General features: G+C 45.3%; 1 protein-coding gene across 1 annotated transcript in view; it reads left to right on the top strand.

Moving 5' to 3' along the window:
- ADAM12 (ADAM metallopeptidase domain 12) overlaps positions 1-18,895 on the top strand; it is a 322,093-nt gene that overhangs the window by 301,301 nt on the left and 1,897 nt on the right. The window contains exon 22 of the mRNA XM_024210612.3: positions 16,425-16,555. Coding sequence (XP_024066380.2) covers positions 16,425-16,555 — 131 coding nt within the window. The remainder of the gene's footprint in view (positions 1-16,424; positions 16,556-18,895) is intronic.

The following is an 18,895-nucleotide window of genomic DNA, read 5'->3' as shown; positions in this document are numbered from 1 at the left end:
CAGCCACACTGCAAATCTCCAGATGAATTACTGTGTGCTCCCTGGTGCTGTACTCACCTATATATAGTGTTAGGACTTCTCAGGACATATCCTTTGATAGTTCTTTGTGCTGCGGTTAACTGAACCACTCTGATTCTTTCCTGGTGAATTGTGGAAGAATTTTTCTGTCCCTCTGCGCTGATACACAAGGAATTGTGGGAGGGCACTGGAAAAGTATTAGCACTCGAGTGATTTAGCCTTTGTCCTCACTGCAAAGTGGCCAGGTTACTAGCCCAGGTGAAAGCTTCACTTGAGTTTTAGCCTGCAGCCCCAGATAAGCCAGTTAGCTCAGGCTGAAGCACCACCAAACTTGAATGATAGAAAGTTCTGTATGTGAACAGAAAGGGAACAAGGGCAACACCTGAGTAAGATCCTGATTTAACTCTGCAATGAAGACATAGCACAAGAGGTTTTCCAGGTTTGTTTTTTGTACGACTTTGGACAAGACACTAAGCCACTCTGTACCTCAGTTTCCTCATTTGTGAAATGGGATTAATATCTGCAAGTCCTTCCTGTCAAGGACCTGTGACACTCAACTTCAGCACCTCCGCAAGTTCCTCATGGTGGAAGTGCTCTGACCTCATGTGGAGTCCAATCCCTGACCGGAGATGCCGACAGTGCATCGCCCATCACTGGCGGTGAGCGTCCCACCCTCAGCTTCACACCCAATTCCATTGGCACCACCAAGACATAAGAAGGAGAGTCCCAAGCGCTCTCGTGAACACTGCAGCAGGTCTGCATCATGGACCGCTGTCCTCACCATGTTTCCTCCCCAAGCCAGGTTCGGCTGGGTTAGACTTCATGTAACAACCCCTCAGGCTCATCCCCTAAGGCAGGGGGCAAGGCAAAGCAGAAGCAAGAGCCGCTGGAATTGCTGGTTCCCACAAGGACCAAAGATCCCAACAGCCTGCCAGCGTGTGCCACACAGCCGTGGCAGGACTCTCTGGGTTCTGCTCTGCATACCCCTCCTCAGAGCAGCAGACAGCGGGATGTGCCCAGGACACTGGGCTGGATGGATCTGCTGATCCCCACGTCCCACCTCAAGCTGCTGTACCCGCCCTCACTGCTTCTTTCGGCTCCCCAGCCCCCTTCACCGGCGGATGAGCTGCCTCTCCTCAGTTGCAACCTGCCCCTGCCGGTCACGGTACCACCCGCACCAGTGGCTTTGCAACTGCCGGAAGCTTCTTCAGACTCAGAGGGCTTCTCAGCAGAAGAGCTGTCCTTCTCCCTGGTCTCCCAGCATAGTGCGGACTCCCAGGCTTGCCCACCCTTTCTGGCCCCCTATGCTCCAGGCCCGCCTGGATGGTACCTGTACCCGTGGGGCCCACAGTGCCATCAAGACCCAGCCTTATGGCACCACTGGCCCATGTGGGATCCTTACTGCCGCCCATACCCACCATCGGTGGCCTAATACCAGCCCTCAGCCCCTCCGCTAGCTCCCATAGTCTTGGACCAGGAAGAGGACCCAGCGCTTGATCCAACACCAGCAGTACTGATGGCAGCCTCCTCCTCTCTGGACAAGGCCCTCATCCCACCGACCCTCTTCCCTCCTGATGATCACCACCATTACCAGGATCTGCTACAGAGGGTGGCCCTGGAGTGCGTGTGCCCCTTGAAAAGGTCCAAGACCAACCAGACTAGCCAATGGACATTCTCCAGGCGCAGGTCTGATGCTTGTAGCTCTGCCCATTCACAATGCCATTCTACAACCCGCATGAGCAGTGTGGCACTTGCTGGCATCCTGCATCCCCACACCCAACAAGTCGGAAGGCAGATACTTTGTGCCAGCTAAGGAGGCTGACTTTCTGTTTTCCCACCCCCACATGGCCATGGAACGGGCACACCAGCGCTCCTCCTCTTCCACCCCCCTGGATAAGGTGGCAAAATGCCTGGACCTCATGGGTTGCAAACTCTACTCCTCTGCGGCCTTTCAGTTCCGCATTCTAACTACCAAGCTCTGCTAATGAAGTGTGCTTTCAACAATTATACCGAGCTGATGGAGTTCTTGGAGGACATCCCGCACGACAAGCACCAGTGGTTCCAAGCCCTGTGGATGAGGGCTGCATGATGGCCAAAGTCAGCCTCCAGGCCGCGGTGGATGCGATGGACATGTCCTCCCACTCCCTGGCCACAGGGGTAGAGATGCGATGTGAAGTGTGTCTCCAGTTCTCCAGCTTTCCCAGGTTGGTCCAGTCCACCATCCCAGATCTCCCTTTTGACAAGGACAAGCTGCTCTCCACAAAGACTAACGAGGCCTTGCATTCATTGAAGGATTCTCAAGCGGCCCTTCAATCCCTTGGGATCTACACCCCCGCTGCCAACAATCTAAGCTGGAGTTCCAGCAGAGCCCATACCCTCCATACCAACCTACCTACACTAAATACCAGGAGCTGGCCCGCAAGCGCCCCTGCTCCCAGCACCCACTGCCATCGGCCACCTCCACAACCACGCCTTGCCACCAGCAAAAGGCCCGATATTGGCGCGATGGTCGAGAGCTGTGAACCCCCCACTTCATTGCCTGCAGCCCCCGGGCCACCTTTGCAGGCCATCTTGCCATATTTGCCCACCACTGGGGCAAGATGACCATGGATCGATGCGTAGTGGAGATCATGCAACATGGCTATTTGATAGAGTTTCTTACCTTCCCACCTCACCGGGCCCCCACTTTCCCGGGCTCTCTCCAGGGAGCTCTGTCCACGACATGCTCCTTCAACACAAGGCGGACATTCTCCTCAAGAAGGATACTATCAAACCTATGCCCATCACCTTCATTGGCACGGGCTTCTACTCCCTATACTTTCTCATCCCGAAGAAGGATGGGGGCCTTCGCCCTATCCTCGATCTCTGCTTACTCAATACTTTCATCGTAAAGAGCAAGTTCCGTATGATGAAGCTCGCTTCCATCATTCCCTCCCTCTCCCAGAGGGCATGGTTCACAGTCCTCAACGTGAAAGACGTATATTTCCATATTAACATCCAGTTGGCCCACCACAAGTTCCTCTGCTTCTGTGTGGGCGACAACCACTATCAATTCAGCGTCTTTCTATTCGGCATCGCCACAGCCCTCAGGATCTTCACCAACGTCTTTGCAGTCATAGCAGCTCACCTCTGCCAAGGGGGGGGCACTTTGGATTCCCCTATCTGGTTACTGGCTTTTGAAGTCTCTGTCCTTTGCCGAGGTGACGACAGTGGTCTCAGCCCTCCGCTTGCTTCTTGCCCCACTGGGCATCTGTGTCAACATGGAGTAATTCGTGCTCGTCCCAACGCAGACAATCCACTTCCTCGGAGCCTGCCTAGACTGCCTTCCAACATACTGCTTTGCCACCCTCCTGGCCCTCATGAAGTCCGCAATGCACAGGGGAGGTGGACTCCCAGGGAAGCATGGAGCTGCATGCGGTCCACCTGCCTCTTCTCCGCAACCGACACACTTAGGTCTTCTCAGACACCACCACCACCATGGCATACAAAAACAGACAGGGTGGCACTAGATTCCGGTCACTTTGCATGGAGGCCATCCACCTCTGGAACTGTTGTCTCTGCCACAACATTGTGCCCCATGTGGCATACCTCCTGATGACACAGAACTCCCTGGTGGACGCACTAAGCAGAGCTTGGTACCTCAACCACGAGTGGGAGCTCCATGACCCCGTGCGCTGCACCATCTGCCAGGCCTGGGGCACCCCCAGGGATCTCTTTGCAAATTCCCCCTCTAATTCTCCAGTGAGGGACAGGGGTCAAGACTCCAAGGGCGGTGCCCTCCTTCTTCTATGGCATGGCAACCTTCTGTACTCTCTTCCCCCAGTCCCTCCGCAGGACCTGCCAAGATCAGGCGAGGGTCATCCTGATAGCCCTGTGCTGGCTTTGACAGTTCTGATTCCCCAAGCTACTCAACTGATCAACCTCCCCAACAGGCTGGACCTTCTCTCACAGGACCACAGTAGAGTTTGCCAACCTGGGCCCACTCCAACTGACGGTCTGATTTTTGGATGGGGCTAATGCAGGGATCGGCAACTTTTGGCACGCGACCCACCAGGGTAAGCCCCCTGGCGGGCCGGGTGGTTTGTTTACCTGACGCATCTGCAGGTTCGGCCAATTGCAGCTCCCCATTGGTTCACTGCTCCAGGCCAATGGGGGCTGCGGGAAGCGGTGGCCAGGCCTGCGCTGTATTCTTATACACAGTAGGTGGGAGTCTATGAGGGCATGCTATGCCACAAAATTGAAGCACTTCACCTCCTGGGTGCACCACCAGCGTCCCTCCCCCCCCCCCACTGTCTCTGTACCCATGATCCTAGACTATCTCCTGGAGCTCAAGGACTCAGGCCTCATGCTCAGCTCAATCCACGTCCACCTCGTGGCACTCAGCACCTTCCTCCCTCCTTCCCTCCCATGGATGGTGTAGCAGGGTGGCTACCCCGCTCCTAAAATAGAAGGGGTTAAAAGCAGCCCTGAAGAGGGCTGTGGCTGGGGACGGCTGATTGGGGAAGCAGCCACAGCTGGGCCACGCCCCAATTAGGCCACAGCTGGCCCTATAAAGGGCCATCTCCCTCCAGAGCTAGAGGGAAACTCACTACTGAGGGTGAAGCAGTGCTGGGAAAGGGGCAAGCTGAGCTAGGGAGCTCAGGCCTGGTGACCTCCCAGGCTGCGGCCTGATAGCAAGGCCTAAAAGGGTACTGGGAAGGCAGCAGGTCCAGAACCTCCCTTGCCTATGATGACTGGATTTTACGGGAGGGACACGAGGCCAGCGGCAAGTGGGATGGCGACCAGCAGAGGGCACTCTGACAGCTGGTGAGCTAATTCCCTGGACAACCAGCAGGAGGCACCGCAGGGGTGAGTCGGCACACTGCTACAGACGGCCAGTCAATATATTTACCCATCTTACTGGTACCTGGTTTCTGAGGGGCCTAACAAACTGCTTCCCGACAGTCCTTACCCCCACTCCCTTCTGGCATCTCAACCTCATGTTGTCTGCCCTCACCCGGCCTCCATTCGAACTCCTGACCACATGCAAATGCCCATCTATTCATGAAAGTCCTCCGCCTGGTGGGTCAGCAAACTAGTAGCCATGATGGCTGACCTGCTTTCTTTCCCCCACCACCCCCAATATACAGTTTTCCATAAAGAGAAAGTCTCTTTGCGCCTTCATTCTAAGTTCCTCCCAAAGTTCATCTCCGAGTTTTAGCTCAACCAGTCCATCTATCTCCCAGTCTTCCATCCAAAACAGCATGCCACTCCCGTGGACAGGACGCTGCACTCCCTGGACATCTGCAGGGCACTGGCCTTCTACTTGGATAGGACTCGCGTCTGTCACGCCTCCCCACACCTCTTTGTAGGCACAATGGAATGGTTGAGAGGGCAAGCCCTCTCCTCGCAGAACATATCCAACTGGATCTCGAAGTGCATTACAGAATGCTATGCACACAATGCCACCTGGCAGAATCACGGCACACTCCATGCGGGTGCATGCGACTATCTGCGTCTCCCTGGCAGATGTCCCTTGGCACAAGAGCTGCCGTGTGGCAACATGGCGCGCTGTCCACACTTTCACAGCACACTATGCCATCGACCAGTGGGCGGCCACAGAAGCCAATATAAGACACGTTGTCCTACAGCAGGCTTTCCGCATTATGTCCTCGCACCCACCTCCAAACTGATCATTACGCCATACTCACCCGCATTTGAAATACATAGAGGTACCATCACTCAAAGAAGAAGAGGTGGTTACTTACCAGTAACTGCAAAAAGAACAAGGAGTACTTGTTGTTAGGATATAGATATTCAAGCCTGTCTGTAAAGCCTATACTTAAGAATTTAGGTATATGATTATTATTTAGCTAGTATAGAGGTATAAAAGAAAGAATCTGTGTAAGGGCCTTGTCTCACTGTGACAGTCTGAGGCCCTGTTTAGTCATACTGAAATAAGGCAATCTGGGGCTGTTAGAAAGGTGATACGATCTATTGCCTCCAGAAAAAGGGAAGAGCCTAGACGATGTAAAAGGAAATTTAGTTTGATAGTTTTCTGTCTGGTAAGAACTCACTTATTAATAGACACAGCTGGGAAACCCTTATGTCTTTATAGATGTAGTTGTGAAATCCTCGCTTCTGTGTTGTTTTGTATGTTTATTTGCATGGTCTTTGTCTGGTTCTGTGATTGTATCTGTCTGCTGTATAATTAATTTTGCTGGGTGTAAACTAATTAAGGTGGTGGGATATAATTGGTTAGCTAATCATGTTACAATATGTTAGGATTGGTTAGGTAAATTTCAGTAGAATGATTGGTTAAGGTATAGCTGTGAATATTACTATATAAATTAGGGGCAAACAGGAAGTAAGTTGGGATTCAAAAATAAGGAAAAAGGAACTTGGATTTAAACTTGCTGGAAGTTCACACCAATAAACATCGAATTGTTTGCACCTTCGGACTTCGGGTATTGTTGCTCTCTGTTCATCCGAGAAGGACCAGGGAAGTGGGAAAGTGAAGAAATAAGCTTTCTAACATCTTGGTGCCATTGACTCAGATACATCGCATCGGATAGGTGAGTGGCAGCCTGTAAGTCCCCCTCCCCAACAGTCCGCGCAGCTGCTTGGAGGGGGTATGGCGAACTCTCATGATGGTAGTTGCGGGTTCTGGCAAGCTGGAGTAACAGATTTTTTGAACAAATGGATAAGGAAGAATCAGGGCCCATACCAGGTGCAGGGGTCCACCTGGGATGAGATTGAGAAGGAGATGGGGGAGGTTTTGGGAGACCCCAAGGGAAAGGCGTGTAGGGAAAAGGTAATGGTATTACAAGGTTTGTGTGCTGGGATGGCATACTTGGTAAAAAGGGAAGCCGATCTCCTCCAACACATTAAGGATTTGGCGGCGATTGTGGCTCAGCAATGGATTTTAACAGAAAAATCCATGTTAGCGGTAGAGGTAGCAGATTTGAAGGCACGGGATGCTGCACGGACAGAGGAGTCTTGTGAGGCAATCTGGAGAGAGAGGGATGAACTTCTGGGGAGAGTAGGAGACTTAGAGGAGGAATTGTATCAATGTAAACATGAGAGCAATGGACTTGGGGACCCCAAACCATCCGCCCCACTAATGGAGCTGAAGGAGACACCTCCACCACCCTACCCTGAAAAAACACTGTACCCACCACTGCCAGTGGACGTTGTAAGCCAGCAATCCACAAGTACAGCCCCTGCGAGAGAGGCTACTCGGTAGGAATAGTGGCCCTGGTTGCAGGGTGGGGGGCACCATGCCCCACAAGTAGTAGAACAGGCAGAAATCCGCCCCTTGTCCCTGAAGGACCAGGAGGCAGTACTAGGACGTTTGGGAAAGGTACCCCAGGAGGATTGGGATCAGTTTGTGCTGTGGCTAGTGGAGGTGGCCAGGGAGATGGAGGGTCTAACTTGTGAGGACCAGGTGATCATATGGCATAGTCTTTTGGGACAGAGCACCTTAGGAATCGATGTGGCAGGACTGGCACACCCATTTCTAATCCCTGGACAGGTGGCAAAACAGTTGTTTGGAGTTTACTCTCATACTGCGGGGTTGAATAAGATGAAGCGAATCCCTGGGGAAACAGGGCAGGATACACTTAATCACATACAGGCATGGGCACGGTGCTGGGTGAATCCCCTGGATGGTCCATGGGTGATACCCCAGACAGGGGCACCTGGTGGGGGTGTGGAGCATGGTACGGGTGTGGAATTGCTGGAGAAATAGTTGGAGCTGAGCAATCCTCAGTTCGTGGGGCATTTAAGGTTGCAGCACCCTGAACTTGCTCCCAATCAGCAACCCCAGTTTCTGGAACAGGCAGATGTGTGGAGGCAGATGCATCGGGGGGAGAGCCGGTCCATGTTATTACTGCAGGGGATCAGTACAACATGGAAAGGGGTGGGTCAGCCCGGAGGGGAGGAGGTAGAGGGAGAGGTCGTGGCTTTTGGGGGGGGGGTAGTCAGGGACGAGCAGGCAGCTATAGAGCAACAGATCCAGAGACTGCAGGCTAAACTTACTACCCAGGATCTTACCAGATCAGGGGGAAAGTGGTCCCAGAGGCGAGAACGACCAGGGAAGTGGGAAAGTGAAGAAATAAGCTAACACTTGTGGCACCTTAGAGACTAACAAATTTATGCCCAAATAAATTTGTTAGCCTCTAAGGTGCCACAAGTACTCCTCATTCTTTTTGCTGATACAGACTATCATGGCTACCACTCTGAAACCTGTTACCTGTAACTGGAGGTTCTTGAAGATGTGTGGTCCGTATTTGTATTCCAGTACCTGCCCACCATCCCCTATGCTGCGGGGACTCTTACGTTGGGGTAAGAGGGAGACTGAGGGTGTCTCGCCCCACATAGCCTCCTATAACCTCACACAGAGCATGTGGTGACATCAGGAGGCTGTGGGGGGGTCAACAGACACTGCTGCTGAAAAACCTTCCAACTCGGGCACATGGCACGCCTGCACACCAGTGTTTGGAATACAAATAGGGACCACACATCTCAAAGAACCTCCAGTTACTGGTCAATAACCTCCTCTTCTAACTGTTTGCCAAGTGTAATATTTAAAAGTCTATGACCAATATAAAATTTTCTTTTGTATAGACGTCTTCATGAAACAGTTTGATTATCTATAACTCAGATCTTCAGCTGATGTAAATCAGCATAAAGTTATAGCACCTAGTGAATCCAGTCCATAATTAGGTCTTCATTCATGTTTTCCTTGGTTATTCTGTAATCAGTTGCATGCTACTGCTGTTATGCCACACCACATTCTCATCTAAATCAACTTGTTACAGAATATCCTTACTGTACGACAGTGGTTCTCAAACTTTTGTATTGGTGACCCCTTTCACACAGCAAGACTCTGAGTGCGATCCCCCTTATAAATTAAAAACACATTTTAAAATATTTAACTCTATTATAAATGCTGGCGGCAAAGCGGGGTTTGGGGGTGGAGGCTGACAGCTCACGACCCCTTGAGGGGTCACGACTCCTAGTTTGAGAACCCCTGCTGTGGGATATAGTTGGTAAGGAGCCAGACCTGTATTTACTGTCTGCATGTTCTGCCACAGTCATCTCAAACTGGCTTTACAGTCAGCTCCCTGATACAGAATCCATTGAAGCACCTTCTTCACTAGATTAATAAAGACCCCTCTTTCTCACAGTGCATTTTAGATTAGAAACCTCTTCCATAAGCAGGTCAGAATAGACCAAAGGAGCAAATTAAAGTTGATATACATTGTTTATAGCTGCCTACTATATAAGAAATACACTTTCTTTCTCCTAAGCACAGCTGTAACAAGAGCTAGTGCCATTATTGAAAACAGCCCTTTCCCCAAAAACCAATGAAAACCTGACATGCTGAACTCGACTCTAGGTTACTGATATAAAATTGGAGAAAGAAATCTATCCGTAAACACGTTTAGCTGAGGCTCTGTAGGGGAAAAAAAAACAGGGTCAGGGAAAGGGCCTTATTAGCAGAGAGAGCTTGAGCAGTGAAGCACCACCTTTGTGGTACTGAGGGCCATATTAGCAAGTTGCCAGGAGCTCAAGGGTCACAACTAATTTCCATGTTCATTCCATAAATTGACATGGCTTGTGTCAATTTGTATTCCCTGTGATACACTTAGAAATGAAACACAACTGTAAAGATGCAGCTTTTCTTGTTTTCTCCTCTCTCAAACATTCATTTCTCTCCTTCTGAGGGCCACTGTTTTCTTATATCATTCGTTAGGTGATTTCTTCTTCTGTCTCTCTCTCCTATCACATCACTGTTTTCCTATCCATTCTTTGTCACCTCCTCCTAACTCCCTCTGCCAATCATCTGCCTCTGCCTCTACTGCCAGTCTCACCTTTTTCCTGTGCCCCCCCTTGCTCTCCTCGTTTTCCTCCTCTTCTCCATTCTGTTTTCCCAACTGCCATAATTACCATACTATGCCCTTCCCCATTTTTCCTTTGTCCATCTACTTCATTGCACCCTGCTAATACCATGATTAACCAGTGTAGCTACCAGCAGATAAAGGGTGTGTCTCCATGTGGAAGATATTCCAGAATGAGATCGGGTGTGAATTTCAAATTTTCCCATTAAGCTCAGGGTTGGCCTTACCATGAGGCGAACTGAGGCAGCCGCCTCAGGTTCCAGTCTGGGGGGTGGGCCGCCCCTAGGACCCAGAGTGTAGAAAATTGTGTCTGCTGCTGGTGCATATGTATTCTCTCTGCTCTAGATGCACAGAGATGGTGGAGTGCTGTGCTAGAGGAAGGGGGGCACAAGAGACATAACAGGCAGGCAGGAGAAAAGGTGAGAGGGAATAACAGAAAGCAGCAGGAGCTGCAGGGAGAGAGGAGGAGGAGCTTCTTATGTACCTCTCTAGCACCCTTAGGAGCCTGGACTGATTAACACCAGCTTCTCAGGGAGCTTCCTGTTTCCTGCTACTTCCCTGAACCCACTTGAGGAAAACAGGCAGTCAACTGAAGTAGTAGGAGCAAGTTAGGCCCTTAAGACACTGATATCTTCCCTCACTCAGGCCCTCAAGAAAGAACAGAAAGCACCACTTTGATTAGTCAAACAGATTAAAATTCCAGTGTTTGCTATGCAGACAAGAAAAGTTACATTTGCTGTTCAGGCATTTGAAAGTTAAGTTTTACTTAAAATTTTTGAACAGGCATTTTAAGTTGTTAATTCTCCTTTATTGGGATAGGTAGCAGAGCAGTACCATGAGAGGAGTAGAACAGGAAGAAGGCAGAATTGACACCTTTCAAAGTTTTGGCCCAAGTGAGGGGGCATGAGGGCATCATTTGAGCTCCCCGCCCCAGGTGCCAAAATGTTGTGGGCCAGCACTGATTAAGCTCTATCTACTACCAATGTGAATTAGGCTAAAACCCAAAAAAGACACTTCAGTGGAATGGCTATTCTGGAATAATTTCCCCATGGAGGCAAGTCCAAAGGCCGATTGATCGGTAACCAAGGTGCTGGCACTTCCTTGTTCTGTGCCCCGCAGCTACCCAGTAAGCAGTTCCATTCCCTACTAATGGGCTGGGCGAAAAGAAGGTGCTACTAGCAGAGAGCTATGGGAGAGGAGCTATGAAATAGTAGCTACCTGCCACTTAGGATAGGTAAAATGGATAAAGTAACATTCCTGACCTTTGTTGATCTTGTCCATTTAGATTGTAAGTTCTTCAGGCCCGGGACTGTCTAACTATATTTTTTAGTGGGCCTAGCACATTCAGGTCCCCATCTTCATTGGAGGCATCTAGATACTACCATAATACAAATAAATAAGAATTTTCATTAAGGCCTGATCCTGCAAACACAAGTGAATAAATAACTTTACACAGATGAGTTAGAATGCTCATCTGAGTAAAGCTACTCATATGCAGAAGCAGGTCACTTTCATATTATTGTAGGCAGTCAATGGAACGAAGGTTTTACGATGCAAGACGACTAAATTCCTTCTAATTACTTGCCATCTCTGTAATCCTGATTTTTATTTATTTGGTCATTAACTCTTTGGCAAAGAAAGACTAACTGCAACCAAATACAATGGTATAATAAAATTGCACACAATCTCTCATGTGCCAACCACATTGAAAGGTTTTTGTTTTTTGTTTTAAATCCATTACCTTAGGGAACCTATATTCATAATCATAACTCAATGTAGTATTTCAGTAAGAGGCAATTCCACATATATGCAAAAAGTTGTTTCCTATGTGGTTCAACTGCAATCTCCCTTCTTCCAAAATGGTATATTGTGCTTTAAACAGATACATACATGCAAGTTTTATTCCTCAAGAAATCTAGCACATGTAGTTTCTTGACTGTGGTTTATTTGAACAGAAAGGCTGCTTCTCTCTTACAGATTTCAGGTTGTCCATTTTAAATCCACTGAAACTTACCAAATTTTGAACAATTTCATTTGCTAGGATCTATAATTGACTTCATAAGCATCATCATTATATTCCTATCACATAGAAAGATATTTACAAGAAATTGCTGTTTTTTCCACCATAGCTGATTACTTCATTACTATTTGCAATATCCCTCGTATTTTCCTTTTATGAAGTCTATTCTTCACACACAGAACAGCACTGATAAGAAAAATGTTTTTTCCTTTATTTTGAAGGAGGAAGTTGATAAGAGCTCAAAATTCTTTTGGATGATGGTCAATGTTGACTTGTATGGAGTGAGAGATTATTTTAACTTATCATAGTAGCCAAACAGAAAAAAAATTATTTCGTATTGCCATTCCTCACTTACATACACCATTAGTACTAGTTATGCAGTGACTGCACGCAAGGAGAGGAGGGATACAAAACTGTAGTTTTAAAAACTAAAACTGTTCTAAACTTGAACTGACTGAATCCAAAGTTTACCCAAAGTCCAGCTTTTTTCTTCTTTGTGATCAGCAGGTTTAGTGGTCATTCCCCATTTCCTTTTAAAAGTGCAATGCTTATGTTGAAAATGAGATGCTTACAACAGATAATGAAAATTTGGTGTTCAGAAACCTTTTTTGCTCAGCTGCACACATGCCAAATTGCAAACAATATTAAATGGTGGTCGTTTTTTGGCTCACAAACTGTGCAACAAGCATCCTTCTCTCTAAGACCAATGAAACAATGTTACCATCTTTGGAGCAGCTTGAGGACCACACAGTAATGACATTAATTCATGTTTAGGGGTGAAGCTGTTCTAGACTTGATTTTAACAAATAGGGAGGAACTCGTTGAGAATTTGAAAGTAGAAGGCAGCTTGGGTGAAAGTGATCATGAAATCATAGAGTTTGCAATTCTAAGGAAGGGTAGAAGGGAGAACAGCAAAATAGAGACAATGGATTTCAGGAAGGCGGATTTTGGTAAGCTCAGAGAGCTGATAGGTAAGGTCCCATGGGAATCAAGACTGAGGGGAAAAACAACTGAGGAGAGCTGGCAGTTTTTCAAAGGGACACTATTAAGGGCCCAAAAGCAAGCTATTCCGCTGGTTAGGAAAGATAGAAAATGTGGCAAAAGACCACCTTGGCTTAACCACGAGATCTTGCATGATCTAAAAAATAAAAAAGAGTCATATAAAAAATGGAAACTAGGACAGATTACAAAGGATGAATATAGGCAAACAACACAGGAATGCAGGGGCAAGATTAGAAAGGCAAAGGCACAAAATGAGCTCAAACTAGCTAAGGGAATAAAGGGGAACAAGAAGACTTTTTATCAATACATTAGAAGCAAGAGGAAGACCAAAGACAGGGTAGGCCCACTGCTTAGTGAAGAGGGAGAAACAGTAACAGGAAACTTGGAAATGGCAGAGATGCTTAATGACTTCTTTGTTTCGGTCTTCACCGAGAAGTCTGAAGGAATGCCTATCCTAGTGAATGCTAATGAGAAGGGGGTAGGTTTAGCAGATAAAATAAAAAAAGAACAAGTTAAAAATCACTTAGAAAAGTTAGATGCCTGCAAGTCACCAGGGCCTGATGAAATGCATCCTAGAATACTCAAGGAGCTAATAGAGGAGGTATCTGAGCCTCTAGCTATTATCTTTGGAAAATCATGGGAGACGGGAGAGATTCCAGAAGACTGGAAAAGGGCAAATATAGTGCCCATCTATAAAAAGGGAAATAAAAACAACCCAGGAAACTACAGACCAGTTAGTTTAACTTCTGTGCCAGGGAAGATAATGGAGCAAGTAATTAAGGAAATCATCTGCAAACACTTGGAAGGTGGTAAGGTGATAGGGAACAGCCAGCATGGATTTGTAAAGAACAAATCATGTCAAACCAATCTGATAGCTTTCTTCGATAGGATAACGAGTCTTGTGGATAAGGGAGAAGCTGTGGATGTGGTATACCTAGACTTTAGTAAGGCATTTGATACAGTCTCACATGATATTCTTATCGACAAACTAGGCAAATACAATTTAGATGGGGCTACTATAAGGTGGGTGCATAACTGGCTGGATAACCGTACTCAGAGAGTTGTTATTAATGGTTCCCAATCCTGCTGGAAAGGCATAACGAGTGGGGTTCCGCAGGGGTCTGTTTTGGGACCGGCTCTGTTCAATATCTTCATTAATGACTTAGATATTGGTATAGAAAGTACGATTATTAAGTTTGCGGATGATACCAAACTGGGAGGGATTGCAACTGCTTTGGAGGACAGGGTCATAATTCAAAATGATCTGGACAAATTGGAGAAATGGTCTGAGTTAAACAGGATGAAGTTTAACAAAGACAAATGCAAAGTGCTCCACTTAGGAAGAAAAAAATCAGTTTCACACATACAGAATGGGAAGAGACTGTCTAGGAAGGAGTACGGCAGAAAGGGATCTAGGGGTTATAGTGGACCACAAGCTAAATATGAGTCAACAGTGTGATGCTGTTGCAAAAAAAGCAAACGTGATTCTGGGATGTATTAACAGGTGTGTTGTGAGCAAGACACGAGAAGTCATTCTTCCGCTCTACTCTGCTCTGGTTAGGCCTCAGCTGGAGTATTGTGTCCAGTTCTGGGCACCGCATTTCAAGAAAGATGTGGAGAAATTGGAAAGGGTCCAGAGAAGAGCAACAAGAATGATTAAAGGTCTTGAGAACATGACCTATGAAGCAAGGCTGAAAGAATTGGGTTTGTTTAGTTTGGAAAAGAGAAGACTGAGAGGGGACATGATAGCAGTTTTCAGGTATCTAAAAGGGTGTCATAAGGAGGAGGGAGAAAACTTGTTCACCTTAGCCTCTGAGGATAGAACAAGAAGCAATGGGCTTAAACTGCAGCAAGGGAGGTCTAGGTTGGACATTAGGAAAAAGTTCCTAACTGTCAGGGTGGTTAAACACTGGAATAAATTGCCTAGGGAGGTTGTGGAATCTCCATCTCTGGAGATATTTAAGAGTAGGTTAGATAAATGTCTATCAGGGATGGTCTAGACAGTGTTTGGTCCTGCCATGCGGGCAGGGGACTGGACTCGATGACCTCTCGAGGTCCCTTCCAGTCCTAGAATCTATGAATCTATGAATCTATGAATCTATGCCTTGCAGCAAGATTACTACTGTTCTTTACTAATGAACTACTTAATTCCACAGTTCTTTTGGCTGAAATAAATTGCAGCTGCATTTATAACAATTCCATGAATGCTCACCAGTCAAACTGGAATCAGAAAGGTTGATTCTAGGGTCATCCAAAATTTGCATTTTGAAGTCATTTCTGCTATTGTCATCTCCTGTAGGAAACCTTGTATGTGTTTACTAATTGTAAATTAACCAGGCCAAAACACTGCCTCCGGAAACAATGGAAACTCATCCTGGAGACTTGGATGTGCTATTGGAATACAGCTGCATCTAGTTCTGCAGAGGGAGAGGGTTGCAAGAAAATAAAAGTTGGGCTTGTGCTCTTTTTTTGCTCCTTATAATGTATAAAGATGACCTGAAAGGGTTTCTTTAAATAACTAAAAATTGTGTTTGCTTTTCAAAATATTTTTAATGCTAGAAATTCAGACCCTGAAAGACACACTAACAGAAGAACTAGTGAAATTATGACATCACATGAGTTAAACAAATGAAAATTGAGCAACTGAAAAAGGAGGGGATGTTTACTCAAGTTATTTAAAACTGTTTGTTTGGTTTAGTTTTATGTTAACACCTGCTAACTTTTAATGATTAATTTTGGACAAAAGATGTCTTTTTAACACCACTGCTTCTTCAATAAAGGAGTGAGGTCACAATACACATGCAATGAGACCCATCAGAGGTTCTCCCACAAAGGTAGTGAAGATCAGATTTGTTATTCCCAATATTTCTAAAATAAAAACAAAGAGAAGGAAAAAGCCTAAGAAGAAATCCTTTGCAGCCCTCTTTATATATCATAAGACAATAAAAAATAGTAGAAGCTCATTTAAAAAAAAACAACCCCTTTACAGATCACCCTTATAAACATATGTGGACACAATGGACTAAATTCATCCTTGATCTAATTGCATTGTTGTTACCTACCCTCCCTTGATTTGCTACTTTTTTTTGTATTGCATGAGCTTAATTGAGGGCAGAATATGTCCCCCAGTCCAAAACATGGATTATGGAATTACCAAATTTACAGTAGGAAAGTTAAGAGTGAGTTTTATCTAAAAAGTTCTTTTGGTCTAAACACATACCGCATCGTTCTGAAAATATGCAATATAAAGATTTGGAAAATTTCAATCACATTTGAAATGTAAAAATTATAGTCTATAATTTGGACATTGTGTGATATACTGTAGGATTAAAATGCACCTCTCTGATGAACATTTAAAAAATAATAAAACAACAACAAACCTTAGTGTTCCATGTGTTCTGTCTACCGCATACAAAAGTCTAAAGCAACTCCATTTAAAATCAAGTGTTTGTTTTTTCATTTTGTTTACAAAGATTACATGATCTGATATCTTTTTATAGGAAACTCTCAAACCAAACCCTCCTCAAAAGCCTTTGCCAGCAAATCCTCTGAACAAAACTGCTCGGTTTAACAATGCCTCCAGCCCAATATTTGGACATCAGAAACTTGTGCCTCACATTACTCCTGTAAGGTTAGTTTTGCTAATCAAAATGTTTTTTATGACCTATAGCAAATACTTTACTGGACGTTGTAGACTCTCCCTTACTTAGAGCTGACTTACCATATTTTTGGAAAAACCACCTTCCTCTCCATTTAAATGGTCTGTCATCAAATAAGGTTCCCTGCAACTCCCTTACCTATATATTAGCATTGTGCTTGTATCTTACTCTGGTAGTAAACAAGTATATCACAGAGGAGATAAAAAATGAAGACATCTATTATACAGCAATGAGTTATATTCTAACTGCACATAAAATACCATTGTAGAGTACCTTTATTTATTACCAAGATACATAGCAATCATTTTCTCTGTGTTTACCAAATATGTGAAAGATAGGGCCAGATTCTCAGCTACTGTAAATAAATGTTGCTCTATTTTTTTCCAATGGAGGTATGTCATTTTATACCAGCTGAGGATCTGTCTTTAAACACCTAATTCACTTTATTTTTCAAACTCTTATGTAATAATAATTTCATATTGTACATTACTCGGACTTTAAGGTCAGAAGGGACCATCGTGATCATCTAGGCTGACCGCCTGCAAGGAATGATGAAGAAAGACTGTGGCAAGGAGCGCAAGAAAGAGATAGAGAGCATTACCCTACAGCCCTCATGAAGGCAAAACTCATGCAAGAGCTATATGATCTTATATAATGTATGAAAGACCGCATGCAATAACTTTGCACATTGAGATGATATTCTGCTGTATCAACAATGCTTTATTGGCAGGCACCTCCTATAAGGAAGCTTGCCATTATTTTATAGTTTCAGCATTACCAGAAAGTAATGTAGTTGGCAGTGGTTCCGAAATTTAGTGTCACAAAGGATGCAAGGATTTCATTACATTACTTGGGAAGAATTCTTGGTGAATAAAACAGAATAAAACTAAAAACATACAAGATAAATAAGTTCAAACAGGCATAGCAAAGATTTACAGTAAAATCATCCATACTGTAGATACAGAAAATTGTTTAGAAGCTTCAGTACTTTGCTTTGTGATTTCTGTGTCAACATGCGATTTAATCTGTGCCCATTAAAGAAAAACAAATACAGTTTTTCTTTCAAAATCAGGTCATTGCAGTGACTTTTCATGAGGAAAACTGTGTGGCAAGATAAGTGTTTGTTTTTACAAACTCCTGCCCCCCCCCCCACCAAAAAAGTGAACAAACAAGCAGATAGTGACATTGCAGCACAAACTGAGACACTGAAGTGTGATTCTGAAAATCTTCAGTAGCACAAAAGAGATGTCTCTTACAGCAGCTGCTTCGAAAGAATCCAGTAGCTAGCCTTTTCAGACAGCACAGTACTGCTGCAGACAACTAGAACTGGGGATGATAGCAATTTAACAGAGACTCATATTTGATAGGAAGTTTTTGGGTTTTTTTGACTAGTGTAGCCCTGTATGTAGGAAATGTACACTGAGAATCTTCATTATATTCCTCCCTTAGCCATCTCAGCCCCATACCTCCTCCACACACAAACATTTAATCCTTTTAGGTGGTATTTTAAAGGGTACCTCCTAGACCTTATCTTCACTAGGAAGTTTTATCACCCTTTATCTAGAAAGTCTCATCCGTGTTAATACCGCTTCATCTCCACCAATGGTAGCACCAGTGGGGGATCTAGTGTAAATAAGGCTCCATTAACTTCCAAATTTCCATTTTATTATTGTATCATGTAACCCTAGAGTTTAAATCTTCTACGCATTAAAAAAAATGATTCTCAAAGAAAAAAAAATAATGGAGTTGGAAGCAATATCAGTTCTACCCTGAGGCACCTGGTGTGATGTTCTGCTCAGAAAATTGAAAAATAAAACCAAAATAACATTTTACTTTCCTAATAATTCTGTACGTTATGCATAGCTCTTAACTTACCAGTATTACTCTTCCATGTGGAAGATCCATGGGAGGGAGAGAGGAGTTCCTCCAAGACCCTGTATTGTGTATTATGCATTCCAGTAAGATGCTCTTAAGAAGCAGTAACAATACTTCAAGGTGGCCACCCACACATCTTTGAACTGGTAGCTACAGTACAGGACTAAGAGGCATTTTTTAAAGTGTCCTAAATTAAGTGACCCCATAGGGAGCTAAGGAAGGTTATAACACACACCTAGAACTTAAGCCTAGTTCTGCCATTGGTCAGAGGGCAATATTTTAACAGCTGAAGGGACTTGTCTGAGGGTCACACAAGCAATCTGCTTCTAGAGCAGATCTGATGGTGGCTTCAAAAGAAGTTGGATGTCCTACCTTTTTCCAACATAAAAGCTCTGTGTTGCTTCTTCACAAAGTGAAGATAAAATTGGTAAATCCCT

This window comes from Terrapene carolina, unplaced genomic scaffold (assembly GCF_002925995.2).
Source record: "Terrapene carolina triunguis isolate 2854851 unplaced genomic scaffold, T_m_triunguis-2.0 Scaffold95, whole genome shotgun sequence".
In the NCBI taxonomy this organism is placed as follows: Eukaryota; Metazoa; Chordata; order Testudines; family Emydidae; genus Terrapene; species Terrapene triunguis.
This window is presented reverse-complemented; position numbering and strand designations above follow the sequence as displayed.